At 59.6% G+C, this 14307-nt stretch overlaps 4 protein-coding genes across 4 annotated transcripts; 1 reads left to right on the forward strand and 3 right to left on the reverse strand.

Annotated features, from left to right (window-relative positions):
• Nucleotides 1-383: 383 nt before the first annotated feature.
• Nucleotides 384-2001, forward strand: F5144DRAFT_589477 (uncharacterized protein; the record flags this gene model as incomplete). The annotated part of the gene is made up of 3 exons (XM_066790043.1): nt 384-1032; nt 1274-1406; nt 1473-2001. 3 exons carry the CDS (start codon nt 384-386, stop codon nt 1999-2001), a joined length of 1311 nt encoding a protein of 436 aa, XP_066649492.1.
• Nucleotides 2002-2265: 264 nt separating this feature from the next.
• On the reverse strand, nt 2266-4488 carry F5144DRAFT_524953 (P-loop containing nucleoside triphosphate hydrolase protein; the record flags this gene model as incomplete). Its single annotated transcript, XM_066786792.1, has 2 exons — nt 2266-2925; nt 3106-4488. 2 exons carry the CDS (start codon nt 4486-4488, stop codon nt 2266-2268), a joined length of 2043 nt encoding a protein of 680 aa, XP_066649493.1.
• A 245-nt stretch (nt 4489-4733) lies between these two features.
• On the reverse strand, nt 4734-8188 carry F5144DRAFT_503738 (tRNA synthetases class I-domain-containing protein). Its single transcript, XM_066786423.1, has 3 exons — nt 7758-8188; nt 7502-7704; nt 4734-7420 (listed from the first exon to the last, which is right to left on the reverse strand). The coding sequence occupies exons 1-3, from the start codon at nt 7805-7807 to the stop codon at nt 4803-4805; spliced, it is 2871 nt and encodes a 956-aa protein (XP_066649494.1). The 5' UTR covers nt 7808-8188; the 3' UTR covers nt 4734-4802.
• A 641-nt stretch (nt 8189-8829) lies between these two features.
• On the reverse strand, nt 8830-10360 carry F5144DRAFT_638890 (outer mitochondrial membrane transport complex protein-domain-containing protein; the record flags this gene model as incomplete). The annotated part of the gene is made up of 2 exons (XM_066792699.1): nt 10009-10360; nt 8830-9950 (listed from the first exon to the last, which is right to left on the reverse strand). Exons 1-2 carry the CDS (start codon nt 10154-10156, stop codon nt 8830-8832), a joined length of 1269 nt encoding a protein of 422 aa, XP_066649495.1. The 5' UTR covers nt 10157-10360.
• Between the last annotated feature and the right edge of the window lie 3947 nt (nt 10361-14307).

The raw sequence follows: 14307 nt of genomic DNA on the forward strand, positions 1-14307 counted from the left end.
TACAACATCCGCTGCCCTACCAGTGGATCATCAGCACCACCCCAAACTTGCCTAGACAGGCGGTCACTCACCGCGTGAGAGCGTATTCGACTACGGGCATTGAACGCGCCGTGTTGATTACGGAATCGGTCAAGAAAAGGCACATAATCTGGTTAGTTAGACCAAGACGCGTTTTTGCCGGCTGGCTGCATTACCGACGACAAACACACTCAGTTCGCCTTTCATGTGTGGAACCTGACTGTGGCTTAGACTTCTTGAGAAAGAACAGACCGCAACAGCAATAACTAACTTCCTTACATATTCTCGCCGAGCGAGTTGTGTTCCCTTTCCCGCCCCAATTCCCCGTTCAACGATACATCATCACCACACAACCAAAGCAAGCCATGTGTTTCGGTAGCAAAAATGACGCCGGCGAGGCCGAGGCGCCCCGACCCGCGCAGCCCCAGCAACCGCATGACGGCCAAAAGAGGGCGAGTCTGCCTCCTCAATACCTCCAGCAACAACAGCAACAACAGCAATCGCCGAACCACGGGTATACCCCTCCTCCCGGGCCCCCTCCATCTCACCGACCTCCGGTGAACCCGACCGGTGATGACTTTGCCCCGCCGCCGGGCCCGCCTCCAGGCCCGAGACCAGGCGACGACTTTGCTGCTCCCCCAGGTCCTCCTCCGGGTCCAAGGCCCGCGGTGTCTCCAGCCGGCGATGACTTTGCCCCTCCTCCTGGACCTCCCCCGTCGCAGAGACCTCCGATTGATGATTTTGCCCCACCACCCGGACCTCCCCCGGTTCCTTCTAGCAGACCCGGGGATGACTTTGCTCCTCCTCCGGGACCGCCTCCGTTCCGGGGACAAACTGGTGGCGATGACTTCGCTCCTCCTCCCGGACCGCCTCCCGGCCACGGGGCCCCAGCCGGCCATGACTTTGCCCCTCCGCCGGGCCCTCCTCCGTCCCACAACGACATGAGCTACATGGCACCGCCGCCTGGCCCACCGCCGGGTCACAACGACATGGGCTACATGGCGCCGCCTCCGGGTCCGCCGCCAACTGACAACAAACCCAAGCATGACTGGTACGCGTCCTTCTCCCATTCCTCTCGAATGACCACTAACAATACCCAGGGAAGCCGTCGTGCCGGATACATCCCTCTTCCCGCCGCCCCCCAGCTTCTTCTCCGGCTTTGATCGCTCCCCCGCCAACAATGCCACCGAAGCCGAGGCCGAGGCTGGTGAGCACTGGTGTGCCCAGCACCCACTAACCGCACCCATCACCCTAGATGGCCCGGCCGTCCATGCGCTCAACACGCACAACCCGCGCTTGATGCAGCCCGAGCTGTACCGCGGTGCCCTCGCATGCACCGCGCCCGGCGTCTGGCAGGGAAGCACCGACTCGAACGCATACGACTCCACGTAAGCACCTCCTCCCCCTCCTCTTGACTACCCACCAAACAAACCAAACTAACCAACCACCCACAGCATCATCGCCTACCCGCCCCTCTACACCGTGACCCTGCACTCCCCACTAGCCCCCACCAACCCCACGCGCAGCAAGACCATCTACTACGAGGTGCAGCTCACGCACGCCAACCCGCGCGAGATCTGCCTGGCCATGGGCTTCACGGCGCTGCCCTACCCCTCTTTCCGCATGCCGGGCTGGCACCGCGGCTCGCTGGCCGTGCACGGCGACGACGGCCACAAGTTCATCAACGACCGCTGGGGCGGCAAGGCCTTCACCGCGCCCTTCGCCCGCGGCGACCGCCTCGGCGTCGGCATGACCTTCCGCGACGCCGGCGGGCGCATTGACGCCGATGTGTTTTTCACGCGGCACGGGCGCGAGGTGGGGCGCTGGAACTTGCATGAGGAGACCGATGCTGAGGAGGATTTGCCTGTCACGGGCCTCGAGGGCTATCATGACCTGAGCTGTGCCCTGGGTACGTGCGGGCAGACGGGCTTTGAGGTCATCTTTGACCCGGCCAGGTGGATGTATCGGCCGGCGGGGTATTAGTAGACTAGCTCGTGGAGGGAACATGCCAGTGGAGGTGGTGTGTGGTATGGAGAGTTGATTGCGAGCGAGCGGGCTTCTTCTTCTCGGCAACACCTAAGATAGGTAGTGATTGCTTGGCCTTGGGCCTGTGACAGTAGCGTCTTCTAGTGCTTTGTAATAAATACATCTATCTCATAGACAGACACCCTCTCCATCTTCACTTGCTCTGTTTGTTCCATATACACGCGGGTATCAATCAATCAACAAGTCAATCCATTACTCAACTCAATCCTCCAAACCCCCCCACTCCCCCTCCCCCCCTGCCTCACCCACCGCCGGCCCCTCCTCCCGCCGCTGCCTCTTCCGCCTCTTGCTCGCCTCAACCGCCTGCGCCCGGTTATGCTCCCGCCGCCTTTCCCACGAGCTCTTCGTCGTGATAGTCGCCTTGCCGCCCGCCCGCCGCGACTCGACGCCCCGCACCTTCAGCTTGCGCTTATCCTCCTTAGCCACCTTGGGCAGCGCGTCCAGCAGCCACTTCTGCACGGTACCACCGCCGCCGCCACCATCGGCCCCGGCCTTGATCCCGGCCTGCTTCTCGCTCGCGGCAATGACGTTGGCGACGCTCTTGACGAAGGGGATGTCGTCCTTGGTGTAGAAGGTGACGGCGACGCCGCCCTCGCGGCCGGCGCGCCCCGTGCGCCCGGCGCGGTGCACGTAGGCGGCGGCCGAGGTCGGCACGTCGTAGTTGACGACGCCGTTGACGCCGGCGAAGTCGACGCCGCGCGCGAGCACGTCGGTGGTGACGAGCACCCAGACCTCGCCGGCGCGGAACCGCGCCATGATCTTGGAGCGGGCGGAGTCGGCCATGGAGGAGTGGAGGACGGCGACGCGTGCTGAGCCGCCCGCTTCGAGGGGGATGTCGTACTTGAGCTCGTCGTGGAGGGCCTGCGCGCGCTCGATGGTTTGGGTGAAGACGAGGAAGGGGGGGCGGAGTGGGGGGCCGGAGTCGGGTGATGAGACGGGGTGGAGGAGCTGTCGGAGGGCGAGGAGCTTGCCCGGCTCGGTGGCGGTGTAGGTGAGTTTGTGGGTGACGTTGGGGACGGCCGTGTCCTTGAGGCCGACGACGAGACGGATGAGTGGGCGAGGTGGGCTGTCGGTCTTCTTGGCGCGCTTGGAGAGGTGTTTGGTGACGAGGGCCTCAACGTTGGAGGCCATGGTGGCGGACCAGCAGGTCAGGGCGACGTTAGGGTGGGTGCAGGCGCGCCAAATAGCCATGGTTTGTTTGCGGAAGAGAGGGTCCAGGAGGACGTCGGCCTCATCGAGAATGAGGGATCTGACTGAGGGTAGGAGCCTTCGAGCACCAGCTTTCCCGGACAAGAAATTGAGCAGGATCTTGGGCGTCGTCACGAGGATATCGACTCTTGCGAGCGGCTTGGCCTCCTTGCATGTTTTGCCTTCTTCCCCCTCTGACTCTTCCTCACCCTCGCTCGCTTCACCATCGCTCCCCTGCTCACTCCCACTACCTTCCTCCAAATCCTTGCTCTTTTCGTCCGCTACCTCCTCCACGTCCAATTTCAGAGCCCGCTTCATCAGCACCACCCGCACACCCGTCCCGATAGCCAGCTTCCGCCCCTCATTCACAATTTGGGTCGCTAGCTCCCTCGTCGGCGCAACGACAACTGCCTCCAGGACGTGCTGGTCGGTATCCCGCCCCTCCTCCGCACGTCGCCTCAGAACGCCATCAATCGCCGGAATGAGAAATGTGATAGTTTTGCCGCTACCTGTAGGGGCAACAGCGAGGAAGTCCGCCCCGTTGTCGATGTTGGGAATACCCGCACCCCCGGACTTCTTCAGCGCCGTGGCCGGCTGTAGTAGTAGAGGGAGACTGGCCATCTGCACCTCGGTCGGCACCCGGAAGCCTTGCGCAGCGATATTCGCTGCCAGCTGTGGGGACACGTCGTATGTGTGTCGCAGCTCGCTAAAGGAGGTAAGCGGTTGTGGGAAGATCTGCTTCTTGTGCTCGTCCTTCTTGTCCTTCTTGTCCTTCTCGCCTTTGCCTTCAGCCTCCTTCTTTTTCTTCTTGCTGCTCTTCTTCTTCGACGCTGGCTCCTCCTCCTCCGCCGTCGCCTCGGTTTGAGGTTGGTCCGAGAGTATCGTGAATTTGAGACGATGCGAACGCAGAATCTGGCGGCACTCGTCCTCGTCTAGTAGCTTGATCTTGCGTTTCTTGGGGGACTCTTCGACGTCGGTCGGCGCAGCTTCCGGGGCGGCCTTCTTCGGAGCGAAGTAATCGACATCGCTGAGCTCTTCGTCATCTCCTTCCGGCTCGTCATCCTGGGCGCCCCGTCTTCTTTTCCTCTTCTTGCCGCGGGAGCTGACGGGGTCGTGGAAGAGCTGCGGGCGAGGGAGAGCGCCGGCCGAGGGGAGCTGGGTGGTGGCAGCCCCGGCCTGGGCTTTGCTTTTCGGGTTGGGCTTAATGCCGCGAGACAGGACTCTTAAAATGTCCATGGCGGAGCAATTGTGGTAGCGCGCAATTGGAGGTTTGCGTCTTGTCGGATCAATCTGAAGATAAATTTTGGGTTTCTTGAACTCGATAAGAAAAGTTCTGCCCCACAGCAGCTTGCAGTTTCTTATCGGCGGGCCTAGTAAGGATGTGGTAATTACCGTATTCTGTAACATATCTCGTCCCTTGCCTTTGACGACGACAACTGGCAGGCCGTTTGGAACTGGGGGTTAATTATCAATATAATATTGGGTAGGGTATTCATTGTAGCCGTCTACAGAATATATCTCTAGGCTCTAGGTTTCATATATCATAACACCTACTGTACAGCCTCCCCCACAACCTCTTCACACCTCCCGCACAGCTCCTCCTCCTTGGGCGCAACATACCTCCAGCAGCGCGGGCACTTGGCCCGCTTGGGCGGCAGCACCCACGCCTTGCACTGCTTCCCGTCCAGATCAAACTCCTCGCAATACTTCCACTGCGCATCCTCCGCGACTGCCCCGTTCAGCTCAACCGAGGACACCACAAACATAGCCTCCAACTCCTCCTGAAACCTCTCCAGCGCCTGCAATGCCTTCCCCTCGGGCACCTCCAGCACAATATCACACTGCAACGACGAACCCAGCACCTTATCCCCCCTCGCCAGCTCCGAGGCCGCCTTGATCGCGGCGTGCGTCCGCATCAGCACGGGCACCGCCTCCCTCAACGTCTCCTCCGCAACCGTAAGGCGCCCCTCATCCACAAGCGGCGCACCATAGAGCTGGCGCAGCGGGTGCACCACCGTCTCATCCTCCTTCAGCCACTGCGGCCTGTGCTCCCAAGCCTCCTCGACCAGCACGGGGGTGACGGGGGCCAGCATGCGCAGAAACCCCAAAAAGAGGGGCTCGAGCACGCCGCCGCCGTCGGCGCAGTACAGGCGGTCCTTGAGGGCCTCGAGGTAGAAGGCCGACAGGTCGTTGGTGAGCCAGCGGTTGAGCGCGTTGAAGGCCTTGTTGAACTCGTGCGCGTCGTAGTGCCGCCCGACCTCGGCCATGACGTCGCCGAGCTGCAGGAGCGCGATCTGGTCGATGGCGGTTAGCGGTGCCGTGCGCGCCGACGGGTGCATTGATCCTGTGAGCATCTTGATGGTGGTGCGGTACTTGAGTACGGCTTGGTGGATTGTCTTGAGCACGGGCTCGCCGAGGACGATGTCGCGCGTGTAGTCGCTGCTGGCGACCCAGAGCCGGAGGGCATCGGGGCCGAGAGCGTCCTTGATAGGGGCTGCGTTGGCGGCTTTCTTTCTGGGTTTGAGAGGTGGGAGCAGCGAGCCGTCCATGACCTGGTCCGCGGAGATGATGTTACCGAGTGATTTGGACATCTTTTTGCCTTCCTTGTCGAGCGTGAAGCCATGTGTGATGAGGGCCTTGAAAGGTGACAAGCCGAGGGTATTGGTCGTAGACGTTGCGTTGTGGTCAGCCATGGCAGCCACCCGAGTGAGTAGGCTAGACTGAAACCAACCGCGGTGCTGATCGGAGCCCTCGAGATACAGGTCTGCCTGCTTATTTATCATTGTCCAACTGGTGCCACTGTCGAACCAAACATCCATGGTATCTCGCCCACGGGAGTACTCTCCCTTGCCCCGGAGCGACTCGGGAATCCATGCCGGGTCCTCTGGGGCATCCGTCCACCACGAATCCGTACCCCGCTCTTGGATGACCGAGATAATGTGGTCGATGACTTCTTCGCTCATCACGGCATTACCGTTCGGCTCGTACAAAGCGGGTATTGGCACGCCCCAGGCACGCTGCCTCGAGATGCACCATTCACTACGGCCTTTGATAAACGCCTCGAGCCTGTTCTTCCCATTCTCGGGCACGAACTGCACCTGGTCGATTGCGTCTAGTGCATCGTCCTTGATGGTATCCACGTCAGCGAACCACTGAGCTGTGGCCCTAATAATGATGGGCTTCTTGGTGCGCCAGTCGTAGGGGTATTTATGCTGGTAATTGTGAACATCCAGGACGTCGTCTCCAAGGATATCCAACACAGCATCACTGCCACCATCGAGGACCGGGATGCCCTTTAGACGGTAAGGGTTATCAGGGAAGGCCTCCTCCGTGAACAAACCATCGTTGTCCACCGGCGCAGAGACCGAGAGCCCCAGGGAAAGGCAGGCCAGGTAGTCGTCAAACCCGTGCCCTGGTGCGCAATGAACAAGACCGCTTCCCGAGCCATCCGTTACGAACGAGCCGTGCATGAATGGCTGGGGCTCGGCCGACTTCCCCCGAAGCACGTTGAGGTACCGCAGCTGTGTGAGCTGCCTGCCCGTGACCGTGCCAACGGTCTCAAGAACTGCCCCCTCGCCAAACAGCTTCGAAATCCGCTCCAGGCAGTTCTCTGCCACCAAAAACGCGTCTGCGCCGACCCTCACAATATGGTATGCCAGATCCTCATGCACCGCAATCGCCCGATTCGCAGGCAGTGTCCACGGTGTCGTCGTCCATATCACCGCAAACAATCTCCCCTCAAACCCCTCCAGCCCCGGTAAATCCTCATACCCACCCACCACCGGAAACCGGATATACGCCGCCTTCGACACATGAGCATCATTATACTCCAGCTCCGCCTCCGCCAACGCCGTCCCCGACGACGGCGACCAATACACCGGCTTGAACTTGCGGTACACCAGCCCGCGCCGCGCCATCTGGCGGAACAGGCGCAGCTGGCGGATCTCGTAGGCCATGTCCATGGTGGTCCAGCGGGCGTCCCAGTCGGCCATGACGGCGTAGGTGCGGAAGCTCTTCATCTGGTCGACGACCGTCTTGGCGGCGAGCTTGCGCGCGGCCTTGCGGATCGCCCCCGCCGACATGCGCTTGCCCGCCGCCGCGTCCACCGCTTTGAGCTCGATCGGGAGGCCGTGGCAGTCCCAGCCGGGTATGTACGAGACGCGCCGCCCTGTTGAGGGTGGGGGTGTTCGTTAGCGGAGGGGGAGGGGGAGGGGCAGGTGGGTTGGGCTGGCTTGGGCTTGGCACGTACCTTGTTGAACTTTGACACGCAGGATGATGTCCTTGAGAATTTTGTTCAGGGCATGCCCGGCGTGCAAGCTGCCATTGGCGTAGGGGGGTCCATCGTGCAAGACAAACTCGTCGTCGGCCGGGCGATTGGCCAACTGCCACTTGTAAAAATCATCGGCGCATTGCTGGATGTACTGGTCCCGGTGCTTTGGCAGAGGACGTGGTCTGCGGCGGGTCAGCGAGAGGATAATTAAGCCGTGCGGGAACGAGTAGCTTACGGAAATGTCGACTTGGGCAGCCGTAGCGTCGATGCCCAGCTCTTCGACATGGTCTCTGTCACGTCATAACGAGAGTGGCTGGCCGTGAAATAGTTTGAGAAACTCGAAATAAATTTCGGGCTCGGCGTTCGGTGACCTGAGCTGCCGACGCAACTGCGGCTTGGCCCAGGTCGGCAGGGATGGCTCGGTTCCAAGCAAGCGGTGGGACACTAACATCTATGTGTTCCACATTTAAAGTTCAAAAAGGGTTTGTGTTTCCAGGAACGGTAGTAGGTAACCTGAGCATGTTTATATATATTGGATGGTGGTGGTAGATGAATAAAGAAATAAACAACAACAAAAAGCGGTTGAGAAAATGGCAGGTAGCGAGCGTGGTCATAAAATAGCAAAAGCTCACCGACCAGCCCCCCTCTCAATTCGGTAGTTAGGCGCGATCGTAGTCAGCAGGCCTGGGGAGAGGGAGGGTGGTCCGGTTACGAAATCCCTAATTTGGGATTTGCTCCGAAACCCCGGGGGCTCGAACCTACAACCTTCTGGATATGGAGGAGGCGAACTACTACCCGGGGTTTAGAGGACCACCGCCAGTAACCACTGGGCCACCTGTCAGGCGGTTGGTGGTCCTCGTTGGAAATCAGGCACACGGGCCTAATACATATAGCGCCAACCGCCTCGGGATGTGTGAGAGGGTTGATTGGCAGCTTAAGAGTTAAAACCTAAAAGACCTGGTAGCAGACAGCCTCCGCCCTCGAAACGAAACATGTACCCTACGGAAGATAACCACCTATCCACAAGCCCGACTAGAGTCCATCCCGTAACTACAACTACGGAACATGAGTTCAGATATTATAGATTCTTCAAACATACCTAACTTCGATGATTTATCTCTTGGCCCTGAAGCCGTTCTCAAAGGTAGGATCTCTTCATTATAGCCATAATTGTACCTCCCAAGCCACGGCACCATGCAAGATGCAACCGATCATGGATAAATGCCATGATGCCATGGTATCTGGAGGGGAATATGTTTAGCCCAGGGCGTAGTCACTCCGAACGCCAGACCTAACCCTTTGTCCGCCTAATCAATCCCATAAAGCGCCCCCGAAAACATCGCACCAGCCGCTCCAAAGCTACTAAACGACACCACCGGCTTTTTCCAGACCTGCACAGCCGCGCCAAACGGCGGCAGACCGCGGTAGAAGAAGACACCGGCACCCATAGCCGTTAGGCCAAGCCCAACCCCGAGAAACATCAACAGATCCCCGCTTGGCTCAGGCTTGACCCCCTTACTCGCCAACACCTCCCTCCTTTTCCTCGCCGTCCACCACTGGCTCCAACGCTCCCCAACCAACGGAACCTCTCCCAACACACCCCTCACAAACCTCATCCCCACCGCCACGGCCGAAGCGCCCTGCTCCTCCTCCACCCACGGCAGCGCCCTCCCCTTAGGAAACACCTCTCCCCGAAACCCCCTCACAAACTCACACAACTCCGGATACCGCCCCTCCATAACCTCCCTCAACCACGGCCGCGGCACCTCCGGCACCAGCATCAACGCCAAATACCCAAACGCAAGACACCTCACACCCACCTCCTGCCCCCCCCACTCCACCTCCCCCAACACATCCAACACCTCGCCCGCAACCCCCTCCAACCGAATCCTCATCTTCTGCTCCGGACTCAACGCCGCCCCCACCCCACCACCCCCCCCTCCCCCCCCAACTTTACCCTTCCCCACCCCCTCCGGCACAGTAACCCACCCCTCCGCGACCGCCCTCTCCCTCTCCCCCTTCTCCCTTGCACGCACCGCATCGGTGTCGAGCGCGGACAGGCCCAGGGGCGCGGCGCGGCGCGCGTGGGCGGCGCGCACGGCGGGCGGTTCCGTCCAGGGCAGCGGGAGCGGGAGCACGGCGCTGTAGGCGGGCCGTGTGGTGGTCGCGTAGTTGGCGGAGGAGACGTACAGGGTGAGGGAGAGGAGGGGGGATGCGTGCAGGGTGAGGAAGGCGGTGTAGGCTGTGGCGTTGGCGGTGCTGGTTGGTGTGGTTGTTGTGGTGGGGGTGGGGGTGGTGGGTGGTTGTGACTGGGTTTGGGGGGCTCCGGGGTGGGATGGCGGAGGGTGGGCTAAGAGGTATGTGGTTATGGAGGAGAAGCCGCTTGTCCAGGTTGAGGTGGAGGTGTCGTGGAGGGCGGGCAGGTGTTCTAGTGTGGGGTGCATGGTTAGCGAAAGGTGGGCATAGGACGGGTCTGGGGTACGCACGGGTTGGGACAGCCGAGGGGCTGCTCTGGATGAGCTGGTAGTCGGCGGGGCTGGCGGTTTGGGCGAGGTATGCGATGGCGGCGATACACTCGGCGTCGATGGACGGCAGGCCGAATGCCGGGCCCCAGGCGTGGAGCTGGAGAACCATGGCAAACTGTAACAATTGCGTCACTGAATAAATTGCAAGTGTCGTGCGTTGAGTGACAATGCCGGAGCAGAATGTCCTAATATCAAATTCGCCTAAATCGGAACGGAATCGAGTGGTCTCGATAACTGGGCGTGTTTGTAGGTCCTCACGTCTTCACGTGGCGATAAGCCTTGACAAGAAAAAAACTGATAACCTGACTCCAAACTCAACCCAACTCGGGAAATTTTCCAGAACGCCGCTGGCGGAATGCCAAATTGAGCTCAGTGGGCTCTTCTCCAGTTCCGTCCCGCCGCAGCCGCGACCAGTTTCCCCCACTCACTTTACTCCACTGCCCTGAGATTCGGCACGACAAATTCTAATTTCGAGTCTTTTCGTCTGGTGGAGCGATCCCGCGTCCAGTCCGAGTCGCATGAACCCCAAAGTCCTGCATCATCAACCCCTATCATACCCACCTGTTCACCGCGAGCCGTTTCAGACCCGCAAATTGTGTTCGCGACAAGAATGGCAAGTGACGTTGCGCAGGTCTCGGAGCGGAGATGTGGGAGGGAGTGTCGTTGTTGACAGCAACAAACACCTCAAAATTCCCAAAGGAGCAATCGTTCCTTGCAGCCCCCTGCTCTCGCAGCTTGGCATGGCACTTCCCGTGCCGTCTAAAACACGCCGCCAGATCTCGACGGCGAGAGAGCGAAGCGAAGCGGATGGTGCGGCAGGTCCTCTCGCGCATCGCTTCCCGGTAACACACTGTCGCCTCTCGCTCTCGTCGTCCGGACTCAAGCGGCGAAAGTAACAACCCGGCCGCCCGATGCTGGCTGCCTCGTCGTGCTCCCCTCGATCGAACGGGCAACACCGATCTTGTTTCACCCAGGTGGACCGCGATCACCAAATCCCCGAGCCCGTCATTACATACATGGCACAATCAAGACAGGAGAAGTGCTGATCTCCCGTGCCCGATCTCTCTTGCGCTGGCCCCAAGCACCCCCCAAGGTTGGCTCGCCGCCCGGCTATCCCGTCTGGGGGCTGGCCCTCTCTCGGCTGTCTTTGCCGTGTCTGTATGTAGGTACAGTAAGGGTCTCAGTCAGTCATTTCCGCCTCAGACACAGGATCCCGAATGCCATGATGTAACCGCTCGATGCCGAGGGCTCGCCGGCAGCGTCGCAGCGCAGCGGGGACCTGGTAGCAATTGCGACAACCAACCCCCCGCCCAGAAAGCGAACGCAGGGTGTCATGCAGCGTATGATCTGAGATGAGCGTTAACGAATGGTTTCATCAACCGGGGCAAGCCAAAATCGCATGGTCACACGGTCGCATTTGTAAAGCGAAGCAGACAGTTTTTGGAAATCGTCAGTTATCGTGTTGGTATTATTGCCTAATGCCAGGTATGTAGTCTGGTTGCAAAGGAGAGCCCAACCTGCCCTCATCCGATCCCTGATCCCCCCCGGCCGGCCCCTCTGTCTCCAACCCCGCTCTCTCGTCGCCCTCATAACTCTGCCCTCCTTGCGGGGTATCGGCGACGTGGTATCATATGACGCCGGTAACCCAAAAATGCTCGTAGTAGTACAGTGAACCAATCCCTTTCTAAATTCCCAGATGTGCCGAAATGTCGTAACACTTGATATCGATGTCGTCGCCCCAAACAAGATGATAAAGAAAAAGCCAGAGGAAAAAAGAGAGAAAGCCATTGATTAAATGTCCGTATTCCCAGGTGGTGGTACAAGGGGGTTGAATGCGCCCATGTGCGTTGCGCCGATAAGGTTGAAAGTGAAAGACGGGTGAAAACCGAGACTCCCTGAGCCGGCTCTCGGGATGCATCCACAAAGATGGTGGTGTGATGTCGACCGACTGCTTCGCCATGATGCAGCCGGGTTAAGACGGTGGTGGCCGCTCAGCCGAGAGATGTGTGCACAGCATGCTGCGAGCTTCGAGGGGCGGAGGCTGCTTGCTGGGTCGGCCAATCAGTGGCTAAAAAAAGCCATGCGTGAAGGGTGGGCGGGTGAATTGGCCGGAGTTGAGGCTGCTGGTCGAGAGGGGCTGGCTGCTGCTGCTGCTGCTGCACCTCCCCAAATATGCGGCTTAGAGGCATGCAAAGGCACGATGGCGTGCAGCTCAGGAATGCTGCGTCCGGAACCAATGCAGATGAACACCGGAGTGGGAGCGCTGTGTAGCAGCCCCCGCGTGCGCGAGCGACCATGGAGACATCAGAACGTGCGGCTCGCGGCGATCTCCCAGATAAGAGATGCGCGAAGCCTGGTAACTGAGTGATGAAACATGCGACATTGTCGAATCCCGAAGGGGGTCGCATTGGTTGGTGACCCTTTCTCTTAACCCCTCTTGGGAAGAGGAGGCAGAGGCCTGCTCGGCGGCGGGCCGGGGCAGGGAGGGAGTTGAGACGGTCTCTGAGAGGGCATCATGGTGAAGGTAGACTGGTTGTTGGTTGAGGTAGCCAGCTTGACGGTTGGTGGGTGTTATGAGGCGAGGCCGTTGGTGGGTCTTGGTCGTTGGTTGTTGGTGCTTACAGGTCAGAGCCGGGAAGCAGGTTGTGGTGAAGTAGTCGTTGGGAGAAGGCTAGGTTCTCTTTGAGTGTTCTGGTGATTGCTGTTGTAGGTCTGTCGATGGGTTCAGATTTGAATACAGACTACGAGGTAGGGGGAGAGGGCAGAGGCTGCTTTATGTAGGGAGGCATGCCTGACAACTTCCAAATTACTCTTCCAAGCCAAGCAGAGAAAGGAGCAAGTTCACTGACAGGGCTGCCCAGGACTTGTGGGTCACCAGGTACTTAGACGCGGAAGTCTTCGGTACGGAAAACGGAGGGCAGGGTACTTTGGGAGCCAGGGAGGCCCCCACGCGAAGCTGCCCGAAGTTTCTGCCAAGGCCGAGTCGTGCAGATGAGCGAAAAAAGTACATCGACACGCCGCGGAACCCCAAGTTGCGGTGACGCAGCCATTGCTTGGCGGCGGCCGGGTTCTCGATGACCACCACAAAGAAATGAAACGCTGCATCAGAGCCGGGATGGCTCCCTGTCTGTTAATACCGCCTGGCCCTGGTCGGGAGACACGAACAGGTACAGTACATACCTCGTTCATGCCACATGTGCGCGCCTCCAAGCCGACTTGACGCCTTGAAATTTCGACCAAAGAGCGGTCGACGAGACTGACTCCATCTTGCGGAAGCAAAACGGCCGCCCGGTTGCCTGGCCGCCGCCTGGTCGACTCATTCTTCCCCGCTCGACCGCCAGCAAAGGCATCAATCAATCATCATCTCATGTTAGTGAGCATAGGCGGCGGCCGATTCGGTTGGGCATCTCCGCAGGCAGCATACAAACCCGCATTCGGCAGGTCTTGCATCGTCAGACTGGGCACACACACACTGGCCTGGAGGCGCAAACGGAAGCGCCCGTCATGCGGAGTTCGGGGGTTGCAGCAAAGCAGCTGGGCCGTCCGTCGCGTCCGAAATGGGCGCCTCACAGCTGAGCTGAGGGCGATCGTGGACAATGCAAATCTAGGTTGCAATTGAAAGTGTGGAGACCTCCGTTCAAACGGACTCGCGTTGAGAAGCCTTGTGTGCGCCCACGAACCCCACACGCAATTTCAACAACTTGACAAATTTCTCAACGGAGGGAGACTTGTGTGCGCGAGCGAAATTTACACTTGGGGTTTCCAGGGGTGGATCATCGCAGGGCTTTCGGCAATGTTGACAGCAATGCATCAGGGGCCGCCAATGCCAAAAGATTTTCATCAGGGGTACTGGCAATTTCCTGCGATACTGGCGGTCTGTCTGTGAATTGAACAACATTGGGGTTAGGGGAACATGTTTCCACGATTTGAGTTGCCCCCGGGGAAACTGTTCTGTCCTTGTTTCAGAAACAATGGCCACTTGCGCCGAGACAGGCGTTGAATCGGGGGCATGGAGCATCTGGCGAAGCGGCCGGCACAGGTCCGTTTGTGGTCAGCCGGCCACTTCTGCGGCCCTTCACAAAAAAACAACCTGACATCCCCCTGCCTTCGGCTCCTCGTATCCTCCGGGGCGTGCGCAAAACTGCCACGTCTCTAGGCGTGGCTTGGAACATCACGCAGGGAATGCGACACCCAAATTTGGGGCACCCCGACGACAGATCAACAGCCAGGAGCGTCCGTCGCAAGACAGCCCCGTCGCAA

The sequence above is a fragment of the Chaetomium tenue genome (assembly GCF_020726465.1).
Source record: "Chaetomium tenue strain MPI-SDFR-AT-0079 chromosome Unknown F5144scaffold_1, whole genome shotgun sequence".
Taxonomy (NCBI): domain Eukaryota; kingdom Fungi; phylum Ascomycota; class Sordariomycetes; order Sordariales; family Chaetomiaceae; genus Chaetomium; species Chaetomium tenue.

What these genes read in the sequence shown, in the direction of transcription:
- F5144DRAFT_503738 (XM_066786423.1), bottom strand. Translation starts at nt 7,807, where the DNA reads ATGTCGAAGAGCTGGGCATCGACGCTACGGCTGCCCAAGTCGACATTT. An exon ending in CTGCCCAAGTCGACATTTCC is followed by an intron (nt 7,705 to 7,757) that starts GTAAGCTACTCG and finishes GACCCGCCGCAG; the next exon opens with ACCACGTCCTCTGCCAAAGC. An exon ending in GCGTGTCAAAGTTCAACAAG is followed by an intron (nt 7,421 to 7,501) that starts GTACGTGCCAAG and finishes CACCCTCAACAG; the next exon opens with GGCGGCGCGTCTCGTACATA.